The following is an 18,676-nucleotide window of genomic DNA, read 5'->3' as shown; positions in this document are numbered from 1 at the left end:
TAACCAGAAACTGGGCATCAAAGTAAACCAGAATACTTTTGAAAACTTAATTTGTAAATGTACAGGTTTTAAGCTATTGAACCAAAACTACTCCGAATATTGTGCGTGCCTACCCTTAATCGACAGAGGAAGGAACGTACAGAAAGATTATGTCCGAAGCGTCCCTTCGTCCTCGAAATCGTTTCACATCCCTTCCTTGCAAGAAAAGGGTCGGAAGGTGAAGATAACAAAAATTAGGCTCTCTGCGCGTATAATCACCAGAGGAAACGCGGAAGTGCTTTAACTTCACGCACGTCTTCTGGGTGGTCGTGGTATTTCACCAGTTGACCCGACCAAATCGTGCAAAAGATGTGGTTGCTGACTCTACTACAGCTAAAGTCGACTGTTAAAAGACGTTTTACAGGAACTTAGAAACATTGTACTTACTACAAATTAAAGTTTCAAAGTAAAACCACAAGCATGAAATAACTGTGCGCGTAATTGTCACAAATCAGTATAATTTCTGAGACAGTGCGATATGATGACAGCGGCGCGGATGATACCGCATGACAGTTTCGCACGCCGCGCATTCCCGCCGCGCATTCCCGCCGTGCAGCCGCCATGTCGGCCGACAATCGCTGCTCCAATCAATCTTTATTCATTATCTAGACATATAAAGAATGCATTTGATATTCATTCGACAGTATACGCACTTTGTTGTGGTCGTATTGAGTTTCTCTGCGCGTAATTTAAGGTCGCTTCTGATGTTACTACGTTACTACCTTTATAATTTATAATCTGTTCTGTTTATCGTATTTTCATCGTCATCGTGCTAAGTTTGTTTTTGTTTGTACCTTTATGTAAAAGAGTATCTTTGTACCCCTAGGAGCTGTTGGTAAACAGTGGAAAAGCTTGGAATTTCAACATCCACGCTGAAATAACTTAAAATTGAGTCGCAACTATAAAGTTTTCACTGTATAGTTTAAATCATCATCAATAAGTAGTATCACTTTGTACTGAATAATTGTGGTACAAATGCTGCGTGACCCAATCTGATTGATTGTTGCTGAGTTACGACACAATGTCAGACCGTGTGCATTGGTGCATGACATGTGGGTCGCTTGGTCACAATAACGCATGTCGGCGTTTCCTGTTTGCATACTCGGATTTGTTTTGATTCCTTATTGGTACTATCTTCATGTCTTTATTACAAGCACATCTGGTGTATGTCAGCATTTAACAAAATGTATTTAATTACTGTATATTTGATGTTACAGTGTTCAGTGGTGGCTGCAGAGGCGGCGCGGCTCGGCGCGGCGCGGCGGGCCAGCGCGTGCGCACAGCTTTCATCAATTATAATAATGTTCATCCGCGCCGCGCCGCTTTCCGAATTCCGTGAGAATTAACGAACCTTGTCTAAGCGCTTCACGTATTTTCACTGGATCTTAGTAATCTGCTCTCATTGAAGATTAACATCAAAATAACTATGGAAGTGATTGCTGGCAGCCAGGCGAATACATGGGCTTTATGATTTTGTAAAATTACAATTATGTACTTACATCGCTACTTGAATAATAGATTCACCCTTAAAAAATACAACATCACAATTCTTAAAACAAAACTCAAGTCTATGTAATTGTTTCGGATCATTGTCCGGTGTAGAGATAGATTGACAAATAAGATTTGGGATTTGTAGAGTATGTTGTGTGTGAAATAATAAAATGCTTTCTATGAATTCATATTCCGTTATAATCATACGATATGATAACTTATTTATGCAATCTTAGTTTGATGTCAAGTATCATATCTTGAATTATTTTCAAGATACATTTGCAACTAGTTCCGTAACTAATTTTAATATTTTAGTGTTGTTGTGCGCAAAAATAACGCGTTTAGAAAACCGTTGTAAGCACATAATGGAACGACTTTTATGCTTCCAATAAAATTTGCGTTTTGAACATGGAGAGAGCTGGACCGCTAACTTAACACATTTCTAAGTGAAAACTTAAAGCGATGCCGATAAAATTAAACAGCTCGTAACAAAAATCGCAGCTCTCGCGTTTTCACACTTTTTTTCACCACCACTTGATTTAAATTGTACAGATTTTGTGACTCTGTGTTCGTCATGCAAAACTCTAATTAATCTTAAATACATTTTATAAGAAACGGAGAAAAAGGTATCAAAATCGGTTGGATGGTTGTAAGTCCCCGTGTAAACTGTTGATTAGGGTTATATGGATGTGTTCATGCTAATGTTTAACTGCAGCTCGCGTTCACTTGATTTCTAAACTCAAAGTACGTCTATTAACTCTATCTCACTATCTAGATTGTTACGATTTCCATTTAAATTATACTAATTAGTGAAATTTCTTACTTGAAACGTAAATTACTTTTGCCATGTTTTACCATCACTCAGTAGAAATTTCTCTTATTTATTTAAATTACGTATATTAAAAACATACGCTAACCGTTTTATTATGCAGATTTTTTCATGCACTCTTTCATTCATCCTTTCAACGTATCGCCGAAATTTTTAGCTTCTTTATTTCTGTAGCAACATCTAACATTGTATTCTAGGCGGAACTTAGATACATAACTCGAATGTTGCCAGTTAAACGATCACTCGGTGCGTTGTTACAATAGTTAACTGTTCATTAGATTACCCTGGATTCCATGCTACTTAACAATACATCGCCACAGGGTTGACAAGCCTCGCCTTTTATTCGTTTGTCCATGAGTACATCGACAATAATGACTCCTCAAAGCTCCGCTATAATAATGAAGAGAGCCAAATTATATTTATTATTTATAAGTAAATATGAAATTTCTATATTTTTTTCGCTATATTTTCATTTTAGCGGAATTTTTAATCGTTACAATGTACAACAGATGTATTATAGTGAGCTACGTAAGATAAAAACAAGTAAACTTTCAAGAACTTTATGTTTAACACTTCGAATAAAGTATAGACAGCCCTTAGAAGTGAACAGAACGTGGAATAACATTGCTACGGACAAAGTTGCATTAAAAGCTATTAGGATGTATACAAGTATATCAAGTATAATATATACGAGTATAATAGAAATCTTATACATTCACACTAACTGCCTATTAACTAAGTCTAGGTAAAGTAAAACTAAGTTTGCGCAAATAGCAATGTCAGTCATAGCGCTAAATTGTAAAGCATCACTGACGGAGTATTGACCTACAGTAACTGTTAATTGCTTAATTAAGTTGCTCGGTGCTTGAATTAAAATTTTATCACACAACATAAATCACAAGTGAACGAAGATGAACTTGTTTTGAACTTTCACGGGGAAAAATAACTTAACAACTTCATACATTGTCATTGGCGTGTGGTGAACACGGGGTGACGCGATTGGTCCAAATAGTAACGGATCGTCCGCGGCTGCCTTCACTCGCCTCGAGTGGGTGCACAGTCGTCGCCATCTTCATTTCGGTCAGTCCGCCGCGAACAGTCGTGGGGGTAGCGTCGCTATTAGCGTATTCGTAGAGGCACAGGCTAAATACAGCCGGTCTTTTTTAAATCTTAGTTTTTTATAAGATTTTAATAAATCAGTGTAAATCAACCGATCGTTGTGTCAATATTTTTAATAGTCGGAACTATATTCGGAGTGCACCAGTGTAATTTAGCGATCTTCGCGACTCCATTTCTTTGGTTTGAGATAGGCGAAGTGCAGAGGTAAGTTTTTTTATATATGGTTGTGTTTTGGCAAGAGCGAGAGTGCGTGCAGTGCAGTGAGGCAGAGGCAGGCGGGTGGCGGCAGGGGAGCGCTCGCCGAATCGATTGTCCCCGGTTCCCAGCTCCCGTCCCGTCCCGTCGGCTCTGTGCCTCACACTCCTATAGCTGCGTACTACACCCTCGCCTCGCCTCTCCCTATCCCAGCCCTAGCCGACCGCTCACTGAACTTTTCTACGCCATATCAGCTAACGGGCTAAATCGTCGCCGTGTTATTTTAATTTAAAACTTTAATTTTTTATCAAAAGGTTTATTTACTTTTCTAATTTAAATGCGACATAAGTTCTCTTGACATTGTATCAGCCCAAGGATCAGAAATCTAAAATGTATATGTTTGGTTGTTTTTGTTTACAACGTAGAACTGCTCGTCTAGCTGCTTTCCACAATATTCTTATTTAGCTTTTACAGGTAACATAAAGCACAATCTACAATAAAGCAATAGTCTGGGAAACTTTGATTGCAGATTCGGATCCGCCATGTTGTCAATAAGTTCTCATTTGAAATTGTGCAATCAATAGTTTCATAATGAATATCTACCATCTTTATTTTAAATGGGGTAGATAGAAATATATGACGATAAAGAAAAGACAATGACAAAAATCGTAACTTTTTTTAAATATGATATGATGAAATTATTTTTGCAAATAACTCGCCGAAAGTCATTGTGACACAAAAATCATCACAAAACAAAATGTGCGTATAACCAAGTGGTTATACGCACATTTTGTTTTTGACACGCACGTACATTTTCATATTTTTTTAAACCTGTAAATTGTTGTTTCAATTAAAAACAATAGAAACGGAAGTCTATGGACTTCGAATCGGATTCTTGAATTTTACATTTTCCATGTGTCTTGAAGATCAGATCAATTCAATGTTTATAATATCTTAAAGAAATAATTCGAAACATAAGCACGAATGTTTTAACATAACAATAGGCTGTAAACGACGTACGAGTACACGCCTTTTTACTTATAGTTGCAACATTTTCAACTAAAAATAATTTCTCAAAAAGGTTACGGTATTGTTGAGAGATAATTGAATAAATAAGGTGATTTCTGTCGACGTGATAAATAATTATTACCTTTAGATGAAATGATAGTGTCAACGAATTCAATCACGTTTTCGAAGATGTCCGTGATGTGCAGCTCGGCGTGCGTGACGCTGACAATATCGAGGCTAAAGTAACGGACATACAGAATCATTTTACATTACACAGCAATTTTAGCATTATTTATTAACAACTAAGATAATAATCTAATAGAATTCCATTTGCATAGAAGACATAGAAACAGACGTGACACTGAAACACGTTTTTTGAATAATTTATCTTGAGTACAAAAAAAACGAAGATCAAAAAACTTAGGATGTAACGAACGAACGATGTGTCTACGGGTGAAATAGCAGAGAAATCACTTAATCAAAAGCTCTATAAGATTAGATACTTAACTTCAAACGCTCCCTCAAATACTTTTTAATTGAGTGGACTTGAAACCTCTACAAACGATCGATTTGAGTTCCATAGTTTTGTATGGTGTGATATTTGTGGTTTTTTGAATCTGTGAAGTTTCCAAGTCACTCACTCTTGTGTTGTGTTTAGACAGTCGTGTCGACATCGGCAGTGTAAACAACTGGCTGCGAGAAACAAGGGTTTCTTATGTTTATGTTCAACTTCCGTTTTAGTAATTTTATGTTGAATTGGTCCGGAGTTGGAAAGTGTTCGTGTAAATAATTGACACGACGATGATGTACCGAGCACTCTTATCTAAGACGTTGTACACTAAAAAAAACTTGAAACATCTTTCTTAGAATCTTGCATTATGTCTGGAAATAAGACTATATTTTTATAAAATTGAGGCATATTATAGTTGCAACATACGATGTAGTTTACCTTTACCTCCCACCTTAAATACCAAATGAGTTCTCTATTAGTATGGTAGATATAGGCCAAGCCCCGCATACCTCAGCCGAGCAAATGTCAACATTCCATACCTCTGGACGCGACCGAGGACGGAAGCAGATCTGATATATTTACTCTGGATTATATCCTCGTGTCATATACTCAATAATGATCCAAGGAATAAAAAATCATCATTGCATTATACTCATAGTAAGAATACCTACGAAGCAAATCGTCATTCAAAATAGGTTTAATTTAGGAGGCTAGAAAATGTGACAGAAGAATTGAGTCATACAAACACACATACATACGAAAAAGAGTAATACGAAAGCTTTGTACATAAATAGTCGTCAAGATGAGTTATTAAACCACGTCGCAGTCGCATTGATCTGTGTGCAGCGAGCAGCGGGAGAGACGCAATTCCTGCGTCCCGGTCCTTATCGATTTCAAGGGCGAAGCCAGACGCGAGCGAACGCCCAAATACCAACCATGAACGAACTTTGTCCCTACATAGAATCACTTTACTTTCTCTGTGTTTAAACTACAACGATATTTTAAAAATAGAATTCCTTTGTGTTATTCCGTTGTAGTTTTAACATAATAAAACAGAACAAGTGCTTTGAAATTGTTAAAACAGCAAAGCAACTGGCTTTTATTAAAGCTTTAAGATTATTATATAGATATTTACCATTTTTCATAAATTAATTGCCGAGTTCATTAGTGAACTCTTGATATACTGATTTATATATTAGATTTACGTGTTTGTGATAATAATATCGGTAAAAAGCCAAAGCTCATGCACATAATAACGGCTTGTTATTACTTAAACTATCTATTTTGTATCGTTTTTAATAGAACTCCTTCCAATTAGTTATTAAAAAATAGTTTGTGTGGTTAAACTTTGAGAGCTATTATAGATTTGGCTTCAGTGGAATCGCAGCTTAAATTGTCTCGACGCAAAGTAACGATCGCGCCTTTAGTATCGATTGCAAGGCAACTCCTCTCCGCCTAGTTATTATACGCACTATGCACCACATGAGCTGTTTACATCACGTCTCATCCTTTCTTCATATTATTTATGGAATTTAGATACATTTTACTGTTCAGCACATAACATGCACACGGTCGATATTTTTTTTATATTTTTTCTGTTCTCCATTCATAGTGTTAAAGGTTCTAAAAAAATATTTGTGGTGTAAAATTACAAGAATACGTTCGGAAATTACGGCGTTGCACTTTCCAAAATCCGTTGCATGCCAACATCTGCTGTTCTCAAAGATCGTATCTTTTTAAACGAGATTTAGTCGTTCGCGTTAATTCATATCGCTTGAACAATAAAATGCGGTTTAATTGCCGCGTGCGCTCACCGGAACGCGGTTTCTGAACGCACCGACTCTGCCAGTCCATCACTGTTGCACAGATGAGACTTATTCATTTTATCGCACAATTTTTTTCCGGTTTCTAATTGCTTTCTTTATTGCCTTACTAGCGGTCGTCTGCGACTCCGTCCGGACGGAATTAAAAAACACCTAATTAATAGACTAAATTTTCTTCCAGACTATGTTCTACATCTTCCCCAAATTTGATCGAGATTTGTAATAACTAACCATCCGTTCATTCATCTATCTTTTTTGCAAATTTGAAATGTTTTCTATTCAAAGCAAATCTTACAATTTTTTTATCGATGTTGTCGTGATTCGTCTGATTTAAATTAGCATGTAATTTGTGTAAGAAATAAACAAAAGAAGTGTCTAGAATAATATTATTATATACCATTCCATATTCCCAAGCCACTGGCAGGACAGGGTTATCGTCGGTCAGGCATCTGATTGACATATCAAGTGACAGATGTATCCACTGATAACTTATCATCACGATTACCGCGGAAACATATTCGCTTATTACCATATCGGGAAAGTACTCGAGAACAATAACGTTAATATTTACATTGTAAAAACAAGAGCTTATTTAAAAAAAACAAAAAACATTTGTATTGTAAAATCATGTTAAGATTTCGTATGCATCGTACGTCAGTCGGGCCATACACAGCGGCAATGGCGGCGATCGGCTGCAGCATGCGAATGTCAACATAGTGGACATCCGTCCATTGTCAAGTGAGGCGGAGTCAGTGCGCTGCAGCGATCTGCATCACAGATAAGCCACGTCTTGTCTTGCGGTCAAACTAGCGGATAATCCTAACAACCAGTTGAACCAGTTTTTATATATGTGTACCTCAAGCTCTCAGATTTTGTCCTGTCTCTTCTAGTAGAGGATTAAAATTTAGGTATATACGAAACAAGCGTCCTGAAATAAATTCTTATTCTATAGTCATTTTAAAATTAGTTTTTATCTAATTATTTATAATAAAAGCTTTTGTACGAAATAAAGGTGTGTTAGGTGGGTACTAACAAGAGTTATTACCCTAATTATATTGTAAATATAATTAAGTATTCTATGTTTCATGTCCTGATACTTCTAATTAAACATTACAAATAATATTATGTCTTTTCCTTCAACTTAACGTACTCATATGACACATGCAATATATACCACTCTAATAACAAGAAAACGAAATTGTTATTAAAAGAAAGTGATAATGAATTGAGTCGACAGGATTCAACAACATTCTACGAACTTGCCACGCAAATATAATAGCTATGTTATTAACATAAAAACCAGAATATCTTGAAACATTTACCACACGATAGTAAGAATTATTTGAACAGTTTTGTCATGAACCAACGCTGTCCTTTCGCCTCAAATGAGTCATACAAGTTACGATACAATAGACCGATACGATTCACGGTAAAGTAAATAATGACCTTAATATGTTTTTAAATATTTATATTAATAATTCAAGGGCAGGGTTTCCTTGCTACTTATGCCGCTTTCAAACATTGCGTAATAATGGCATTACTTGTTAAACGTTGTACTACTGCGATTTTGTCCCTAGCTTATATTTACTTAATCTTATGTTGCATCGTTTATTAACATCTGGAATATTAAATTGGAATGTTTGAAACATGCCAATTCCATGTGTCCGTGTCGGCGGGATTAAAAATCCTTTTATAAGTGAGCTGCATATACGCATTGCAAAAAGACTGCGACTTTGCGGTGGCGAATGGCGATGCTGATTGAGCTCGTTTCCATTGCGACGCGCGTCACGATAACCGCCAGTTTCGGTGAGATTGTGCATGATATTTTGATTAATTTATTACATACTGTTGAACTAAGGTCAAGACTACTAACGGCACCATAATCATCCAGATATAATAAAAATCTTCACCATTAGCTTTGGGTTTATCTGTAAACTATTCCTCAGTCGCGATTACATTTCCAACGACATTTGGATTTGACTATTGTTCTTAGTCAAAAACCTATAATAATTCTGGTCGAAGTAAAATAAATAACATATTTTAACGTGTCGTGATCGTACAATGGGAATACGTTCTGGTTGCGGTTTAATTTTAGCAGTTTGCGGCGACAGAGGCGGTGGCTGTATATGCGCGGTGCAGTAACTGCAGTAATCCTCATTGTCCTTTTGGCATGCCGAGCCTTTGAGTGTCCATAACAATTTAAAAGTAAACAGTAAAAATATCCGCGCGACACTAGCGCCACGCTATTTCTGTCCGTCGCGTCGCGCTGCAGTTTCGCGCACCACTCGACTCAAGAGCTTACAGTGAGTGCTTTTATTTGAAAACACCCATATGTACACCACTTAACGATCAAATGACTTCGAAGGAAGAAACAAATATAAACAGCATTAAGTAGCATTCTTAAATAACGCATTTTAGTGTGTATTCTCGCTATGGGTCCGTCGTCCAAAGAGTTTGCATTTTTTTTAATCACTGCATTCTATTTATAACATAGATTGTTTGAAAGTGAAATAATATTTAGTTATGCGGCCGACGTGCAGCCAGTATTGTGATGCAGGGAGCGTTGTCGCATCGCCGTCGCGGCAGTGACCACACGCTGGCAGCAATAAGAAACTTAAACTAATGTTATTGTTTGTAAATGTAAGGATCATTGTAAAGAAACTTAATATACTTAATATTTGTGTAAAATTGATGAGGTACATGAGTAATTATCGATATATTTTCATGTTAAATAAAATAAGATGTGTTGTCATAGTGAGTAAATATCAATCAAGATGAATATAATACAATCTTGGAAATTATTTACTGTTTACATGTCTGCAGCAATATACCTAGTAGTGCACAGTCCGCAATGAACAAAACGTGTGGACACCAAGCGACGCTATGTGAGTCGGAAACGAACTGACGTCAGGACAGACAATCGCATTTTAATAATACGTGTCGTTGCACTTAAAGTATACTTAAATTGCCGTCAATCTTGTATTCGGTAACACGAAGGTGTATTAACAGTCATTTTAAAAGATTTATGAAATTAAAGAAGCGTTGCCAGCCGCTGTTCCAGATTCATGTAGAAAAAACTAGGCTCATGGCGCATTAAATGAAACGCTCCACTGTAATCTTTTACGGTTTTCTGTAATCGTTTATCAAGTCGACACATACATAAATAAATATACTACACATTACTATGCTTACCGTGGATTCCTGAGTCCAGGATCTTTGTTTAAAACATATTGTCATCTCCGTGTTGTAAAAGATAATGACAGGAATGACTGTATGTTTTATACATAGGTTTTGGACTCAGAAACCTAAGGTAAATCAAGCAATTCCTTTAACCAAAACAAAACATGAATATCCTAAATATGTCGTTCGTGTCATAGTCACCACGCGCCATGTTGACGCGGTGCGGCGCGACGCGGCGCGGGCGACAGTGTCAAGGTCACGCGTCGACTGCGTGTCATTTTTATTTTACGTTCGGTGCTCTGTGCATACGCGTCGCGATGCGTTTGGGATCGCGTGCAGTCGCCCCAAGCGCTTCAACGAATAAGTCCTGAACTTATTTATAACGAATAATTAACCTTGAAGCATTCTCATTACTTTTAGCTTTTTGGTACTTTCGAGGATATTTTTCAGAATTTGTAATTTGAAAAGATTTGGATTTCGTGTATATAGATGCCATCAAATGCTACGTAAATCATTCGAAAATGTGCAAATGGGAACATTTGTAAATTTCTAATATTATCTTAATTTTATAAGTTAAGCTAACTATAAGTATAACAACGCGTTCCAAACGACCTATCCCAAGCTGTACAATGTTTGCCTGTCTGCCTGTCTGTCAGAAACAAATGCATATCGCGCGCTCCACTAAAATAAATTTAACAAGGAGCTACGAAATATAAAGCACAATATATTATTAGATATGCCCACCCAACCGTTTACTATGTCTTTTATGTTCAAAAATTAATAAAAAATATATTTGTTTCAGGTAATTATTTAGTGAATCTATTGGGTATGTTACATTCGAGATATTTTATAATGGAAATTTTATACATATTTTTATAATATACTTAAGAACGAAAACTATGATAAATAAAAAATGGTTTACCGGAATTTACAATTTAAAAACGAAAAAGTAATCTAATAAGTGGATATGACACAATTAAAAATTTGACTCCAACAAAAAACGAAGTGAAAACTATAAATGAATGCCACATCCATAATTTCAAATACGTTGTTAATCCTCATCTGGCTGCGATAGTCACGAGCCTTCCTTATTTCTTCCACACGAAGAGATGTTTGTTCAGGCCGCGGGTCTTTATACTTTGATATCTTTACAACGATATGTTTATGATAATATTGTTATATTAATAGTTAATAGACTGAAGATACTAGTATACAATATTGTATGGAGAGATATTTTTTTATTTAAATTCTACTGGAAATATACTAATGATTTTCAACGTATTTTAGATTAATTGTACTTAAAAATATGAAAAGTTGTAATTTTTAAAAAGAAAGAGGTACCCAATTCATCTGCATGTATTTTTACAATTGTACGCAGTTTATTTGTATTGTTTTTGCTTATAAATAGGAACAACAATGTCTGTTATGGCGATGTGAAACGTAGACATTCTGAGAAACATGTTGCCTGTGATACTATCTCACACTACTTACACAGCGAGTGACTGCTACATTATTCTATAAACAACAATTTACTTACTAAATGATACGCGACTATTACGACTTAAATTAAAAGTGTATCAATGATCCTGGAGGACATGAGGTCTCTCCAATCTTACTCAAATTATAAATGCGAATGTTTAGAGGTTGGGTGGATGTTTGTTTGAAGGTATCTCCAAAACGGCTGCATAGATCTCGCTGTGGGATTAGTGATAGAACATAGCCTGGAAGAACACATAGACTACTAAGTTTTTTTTAGTTGAGCGCGGATGGAGTCGCGGGCGACAGCTAGTATCAAAATAAAATATTAAAGCGCTAATATACATTCATTTTAACAAGGTTAATAACCAACAAATCTTATTTATAAGGTTAAATTAAATAAATGAAAAAATAAGACGTCTTAATTTCGCTAATTAGCATCAGTTGAGCACGGCACACCCGGCCCGTCGGCCATGTGCAGCGAGACGCGGTGGTCACGCGCGGGTGGTCACCACTCACCACTCACCGACGGTAATAAGATTTCGACTTTTTTCGACCACACGGCTAAACCAGCTACCATATCTTACCGGTGAAATATTGCCGATTTAATTTAGAAATTTCAAGAGTAACGAACTCTTTTATATGTTTCTTTTCAGTTCAGTAATTAATGGTTTTAATTACTGTAGGATTAAATAGAAAACGTTATATGCCAAAGGCTATTTGTAACCAGAATAGTACTAATATTATGTCTTAAAAACTTCTAGCGCTTCAGCCAGTACCAATAATCACCGTAAGACAGTAACACTCGTGTCTTTTCTGCGAAGGATTGCTTATCCATTCATGATCTGGTCGCATTCCTCATTTATTCCGTTGCCTTACAAATTTAAATCCCACAGTTTCTACATTAAACCTGTGAAACAAAACCTATATATTTCATGATTACCTAAATAATAAATTGCTTTAAGAAAAGGACGAGTCGGCTGTGCACGTCTCCATATCTCAATTTGTCAGAATTATCGATCATCTGGAGTAATTTATAAGCGGACAAAATTCGCGAATCTGACGCTCACTGCGGCCGGCCGAAGCATGTCATTGAACTCGTCTAACGGCATGCACTGCGCGTGCGCAGCGGCTGGGGGTGCCTTGCCTTGTGTTATATCAGCGGGGGTACACATAACTAACACTAGTTGACGACTTATATCCATTTACCGTTAACAAATGTGTTAATCCCCGATTAAATATCCAATGAGGTATGTCAGTAAAACCTTACTGCGATAGGAAAATACATAAAAACAAAAGGAACATAAAAACCAATTCGGTTCTGTTTATCTTAATCTGAGCTTTGTCTTAACAGCTTATAACTACGTAGTGATGCAATATGGTAAAAATATTAAACCTTCCTCGCTGCGAACAAAGCCGGCGCTCAATAACTTTACAGTTAAAACGGCATCTTTGACAACGTCTCGGCTCTCGTTCGCTCTCTTAAGCTGATTTCATCTGGGCCAGTAACTGACTTACATCTTAACCACCACTTTGCAATCAATCAAACAATTACATTTAATTTTCCTAAATAAAGTTAATTTTTGTATCTCATACCACAGTGCACTAAAACAAAAAATTATTACAACAAGAAGAGCAGTAAATATTTCGTTTTTTTTTTTAATAAAATGCTTTCCTATAGCAATAACGTTCACATAGACCTATAGACAACTTTATGTAGAGGGAGTAGTGCTGTAAATATGCATACAAACTAAATGTAAATTAATTTACCTTAACTCAGGAAGCCACAAATAAAAATGTCAAAACATAATTACTGGAACAGACTAATTAGCAACAAATTGATAGTTAACTTAATAATTTATGGTAAAACGAAAGTCAATATTACCTTTTTGACTACCCGTTTTAATTGGACATATCTCTTATTATAATCACATAAATATATAAGAGTTTTGAACATTTACATTTTATAACTAAGGCGTTGAGTAAATGAATGTATTTGAATAAGTTTCAAATTAGAACAATCTTGTGAAATTAGAAAGTAAACATTAGTAAACTATTCTAAAACGTTCTTTAATCGTTGAATTAAAGTTGTATTCCCAGTAATGTATCGGACAGAAGCAGCTATTTTAGGCTTATGAACAGGTTTACTTCTCTGTCCACTTTTATCCAAAAACAAATAGTGTTTTAATTTAGAAGTCTCATGACAAGTAAATTAAAATGAACTGAAAAGCTTTCAAATGAATTTAAGCTGGGACAGTGAGTCGATGGGCCCATATCACTTGACCGAGTCAACGACAACTTGAGCTAGTTGACATGAGGTCCTCGGTGGAGTGGCTTGAGGGACCTCCTCTTCATATAAGTGTCACTTACACTGGTGTTTTCTTCAAAGCTTTTGGGCGAGAGACAATTAGATCCTACATGAAATAATTATAGTCAGAACTAGAACAGCTTACCTAGAAATGTTGCGCTCTGAAATTAGGAAATTTAATAATTTAATATATTTATTAAATATTTCTAAACAGTATTTTGTGTATATTTTGGCTAAGACAGATTCTAATAATACACGTGTCGAGGCAGTATAATTCAACGGTAAATCAATGTATTTGAGTCGTGACTCGTGACTTACTGTTAGCGATAAGCATTTTGCTGAGATGCAGTTACTCTGTTATGTTGATCCCGTTGTTGTATTATTTGGGAGCAGCTTCGTGTTGGCGCTGCAACCGCAACCGGTCTAACGCTAAAACATCAAATTCTGGTACAAGTTATAAGATAATTAACTACATTATCTACGTTCTGTCTTAAAGAAATATGGGTCGTGTTCATAAATTGTTCAAGACTAGTCTAGATAAAATGCATTTTTTAAAGCTTATGGATTAAAATTCGATCAAAGTTAACCGCAAACTGCTGCATGCCTACCCATGCAGCAGCATATTTATTGAGTATATAATTGAGGATCAAGATTAAAGCACACGTGGGTTAATACCAGTGGTCAATGTTACTGCTTGCATATTCTTAATAACATCTCCATGAGTACTGCAGTAACTGTCGCTGCAAGCCGTGGTTAGTCCACCTGATTATGAGCACCGTTATACATGACTTGCTAAATATATAAGGAGATATAATACCGTTTTATTGAGGAAACATTTGTGACGCTATACGACCTACAAGTTGTTGATAGTGCTTAGAAAATCTAACTGTTAAAATGTCCTATGCCTGATAATTATACCTTTTTTGTATTATAGTTTACTGCTGGTTCTTAATATTATTAAGTAAACATATTGAATAGAATACTTAAGGGCGGTTGTATGTTTGTCTTTCGATAGGGCAGGTCGTGTCTGGGCGCGCTATAAATAAGCCCTTATCAAGCTACTGGGTGCTGGGTGCAGGGAGCGCGGGAGGGCGACGTCCGCATTTATAAACAAGTTGCAAAACTTCTAACGCTCGTATCCTACGCTCAATGATCGTTACTTACTTGTAAAATATGTTATAACAATCAATTTTACGCAAACTATTAATTCCATGACACAAAACGTTCATGGAACAAAGGCCTGATAATTTTCCCGCAGTGTAGTACATTCCCACACTTTCATGTTACCTCTCACTTTCATATATAAACGATACAATGCTTTGTAAAGGCTTCAAACTAATACATTCCGCATGTAGTTACTCTCATACAAAAGGTCTCAGCGTAGCCTGCGGCCGCGGTGGAGGTTCAACGTCTGCTGAGCTCCGCGCCACAGTGCAGCGCCGATCAGCTGTGTAATTGTATCCAACCATGAATATTTATCAGTCATTAGCTTCCACTGCCAGTCACGGTCTTTTGATGGCACTACACTCGCTTCGTGCGCGCTTCAAGGAAACATCTAGAATGGCTTTATAAAAACAAAGTTTATACGTTGGCTAAGACAAAGCTCATTAATTTCCTAACAAAACCTTTGAATACATGGCTGTACGGAGTTTTCAGATTATTCTGTCATCACTGATTCAGTTATTATCATCAATTAGCAAATTAAAAATACATATTGGTGGACATTTGCGAAAAGCGCGCGGCGGTAGGTCATCGAACGGCGCTGCCACCCGGCGCGGGCGCTGGCCGCAGAATTATCGTTATTTAACACGTGTTTCTTTGCATGCAGACATTCTGTTTATGCTTTAAAAATATGTATGTAATGTAAACAATCAAAATTTCGTAAAAAAGCTTTTGTTGTAAACATCCTTAAAGATCCTTTGTGTTAATAAAAATCGCCGTTCACATAACATTCATTCTACACAAAATATATTATCCGATACAAATTCCATAATCAAATACGTTAATTGTTGTTCTATATTTAATAGTTCGGAATTCACTTAAGTTGTGATTAAGTTAGGACAAGTATGAGTCACCGAGACAGCGCCGCATTGCCGCTAACGGTGCCGCTTAACTTGAAAAGAGTACAGTTTCTAACATCCCGTCTAATCTTTACCGTAAAGTCAGCACATAACAACAATAATATGAACAGTTGTTATTGACACTATTTCTGAAAACTGAAAAGTGCTTTAAGCTAGCTGTTTTGAGTATATTTTTTAACATCAATTCAATACTAAAATGACCGTTGAAAGTCTGCTTACCGTATTGCAGTGGAGAGTCGTGTGCGTTAACGTAACTTCTAATAACATCTTGCCTGTACGTTTATGTTAACAAAATGGCTGCAATTTGCATCACGCCTCATTAGATATCGGGTAACTCTTGTTCAACTTAATATTTTCGTATTCTTCTGCCCTTGTCCTACATCCTCCAAAGTATCCTTGCAAATTCACATTTCTCGCTAAATCCATTGTTTTTATGTTCTCCTTGTCACAGCCGTGAGATGTTATTGCTAATTAAATTCCTGCGAATGTGCATTATCTAGTTTAACTGTAGCGTCCATAAATAACATACGTTCTCGATGGCCGATAGCCGCTTCCTCTCATTGTCGGTCGGTACTCCGCAGTCCGCAGTAAATCATTTGGCGATATCTGCGGAATTATTCATAGCGGTGTCGCGCAACGGTAAACAATACACCATTTATCCTTGCGTACAATTGTACTCAGTGAATCGCGTATTTTGACTTTTGTCACAAACTATGCACACAATGATGGCTTAAGTTTTATCTATTACAAGCAGTCGCCCGCGATTCCGACCGCCCGGTTAAAAAACTTAATACATGGCTAATGTGTTCTTCCAGGCCATTTTCTACATATAATAAAAATTTCAGTGAGATCCATTAAACTGCTCTGAAGGTTTCTGTTACATCTATCCATCCATCTAAACTCAAAACGTGTTGCACGACGACTACTATACGTTTTGAGTTTTATCCATGTCCTTGGGTAATAGAGCAACCGTGACGGTTACTGCCCTATGTCGGGCCTATTGTTCCCAATCCAATGAACAACATTGTTTCAATTTAATTTGTTTTGTACCGCCCAGTTTTCCCACAGTCTGTTCGTCAGACTGCACTAAACACTATTTGGTCACGTCGAGTCCGAACTTCACAAAACAGAGCGTGTCAAATGCAAACAAGGACAACTTCGTGATCTATATAATAGATTTTTTTTGTTTCATTAATTATGCGCTAAATTATTCACTTCCTGAAACTGGACAGTATATTGTTAAATTGTTCAAACTTTCGTGAGTAATTATACTAAACTGATATATAAAAACGGCTAAACACTCACGTATATTCGTCCGGTGGCGGCACCGACTGGATAACCAGTACCACTCATCCTGATGAAGGGCCTCCGATGAGATCGAAACTAGTCTGTGCCGCCACCGTTTTTTGAAACCGAACTTAAGTAAACCGCTCTATGACAATAAATAACTTGAAAATATCTCGAAATGAGACTATTTTGCATATAATGTACTCCGAACCACTGTGACGTAGAAGATAGAAAAACGTGTTTTTTATATGGAAATACGCAGAAATGTTATGTTTTAAATTAAAAAAACTGGAAAACAAAAACAAGCTTGATAGATATGTTGGTAACATTGGCAAAACGTACTGGCATCGAGAGAACAATACGTACACTGGCTACAGACAGAGCGCACGTTGGTAGACAACCATACTCCTCATTGTATACCATACAATGCTCCACGAGTTTGTACTGTTTTGTGGTAAAGTCCAGAGCCAGAGATTGTCATATTATATGTACTACACTGATTACACTGATACTGCTAAAAGCTTGTAGATACGAATTAATATTTAATTGGACGCTGAGGGCGGTAATGATCTTATTTTGGTTAAAATTCTCACCAAACTGACGTATTTTGGCTGATGACGATAAGGGTTTAGAAAGTAAAGATTTAATGATTCAATGATACTTAACTATAGTATTCTTATTACCTCTATTTTAAGTAAACTTAGGCGCGGTATAAATAGGAATAGATTCTTGTGAATATACCGAAGGCACAATAACGATCTGTGAGGCGGAACGAAGGATGCGAGGCTTGCTAGTTACGGCGCCGCGTCGTGTGTTCGGGGCTCGCCACGGTTTACAATGGCTGGTAATGAAGCGTGCGACGGCCGCCGACGCACCTCGCTTGCTATACGACATGACACTGCATCGGGTTACGCATAAACTTGCACGTTCCAATGATGTTTAATAATGAAAACGGAACGGAAACATTGCGGTTAAAAACCAGTCTGATATTAGTATCCAACCATTTGGGACAATAATTATTGCAAAATTAGTAGATAGTTGATGTTCGTCTTTTGTTTGTCAGGTGAAAATGAACGGTGTGAACGGTCATAGCAACGGAGAGGCTGGGGGCGCGGGCAGCGCGGGCGATATCATCACGCAAAACCAACAGCGCGGCTGGTGGACCATCGGCCTCATCAACAGCCGCTATCGGTACCTCACCGCAGAGACCTTCGGTTTCAAGATCAACGCCAACGGCACCAGTCTCAAGAAGAAGCAGATATGGACCCTCGAGCCCGCCTCTGGCAACGCCAATGACAGTAAGTTACCATTTCAATTATTGCTAAAATA

At 36.9% G+C, this 18,676-nt stretch overlaps 1 protein-coding gene across 2 annotated transcripts in view; it reads left to right on the top strand.

The window, feature by feature from the left end:
- The first annotated feature begins 3,425 nt into the window (after positions 1-3,425).
- Positions 3,426-18,676, top strand: part of singed (fascin domain-containing protein singed) — a 25,747-nt gene continuing 10,496 nt past the window's right edge. The window contains exons 1-3 of one of the 2 annotated variants that reach the window (XM_013313759.1): positions 9,303-9,318; positions 10,998-11,021; positions 18,411-18,645. In XM_013313759.1, coding sequence (XP_013169213.1) covers positions 18,417-18,645 — 229 coding nt within the window. In that variant the 5' untranslated portion in view covers positions 9,303-9,318; positions 10,998-11,021; positions 18,411-18,416. Of the gene's footprint in view, positions 3,683-9,302; positions 9,319-10,997; positions 11,022-18,410; positions 18,646-18,676 lie in introns of those variants that run through there. The other variant, XM_013313758.1, reaches the window with a different exon arrangement.

This window comes from Papilio xuthus, unplaced genomic scaffold (genome assembly GCF_000836235.2).
Source record: "Papilio xuthus unplaced genomic scaffold, Pxut_1.1 DF827542.1, whole genome shotgun sequence".
In the NCBI taxonomy this organism is placed as follows: domain Eukaryota; kingdom Metazoa; phylum Arthropoda; class Insecta; order Lepidoptera; family Papilionidae; genus Papilio; species Papilio xuthus.
The sequence above is the reverse complement of the archived record's forward strand: the minus strand, read 5'-3'. Positions and strand labels throughout refer to the sequence as shown.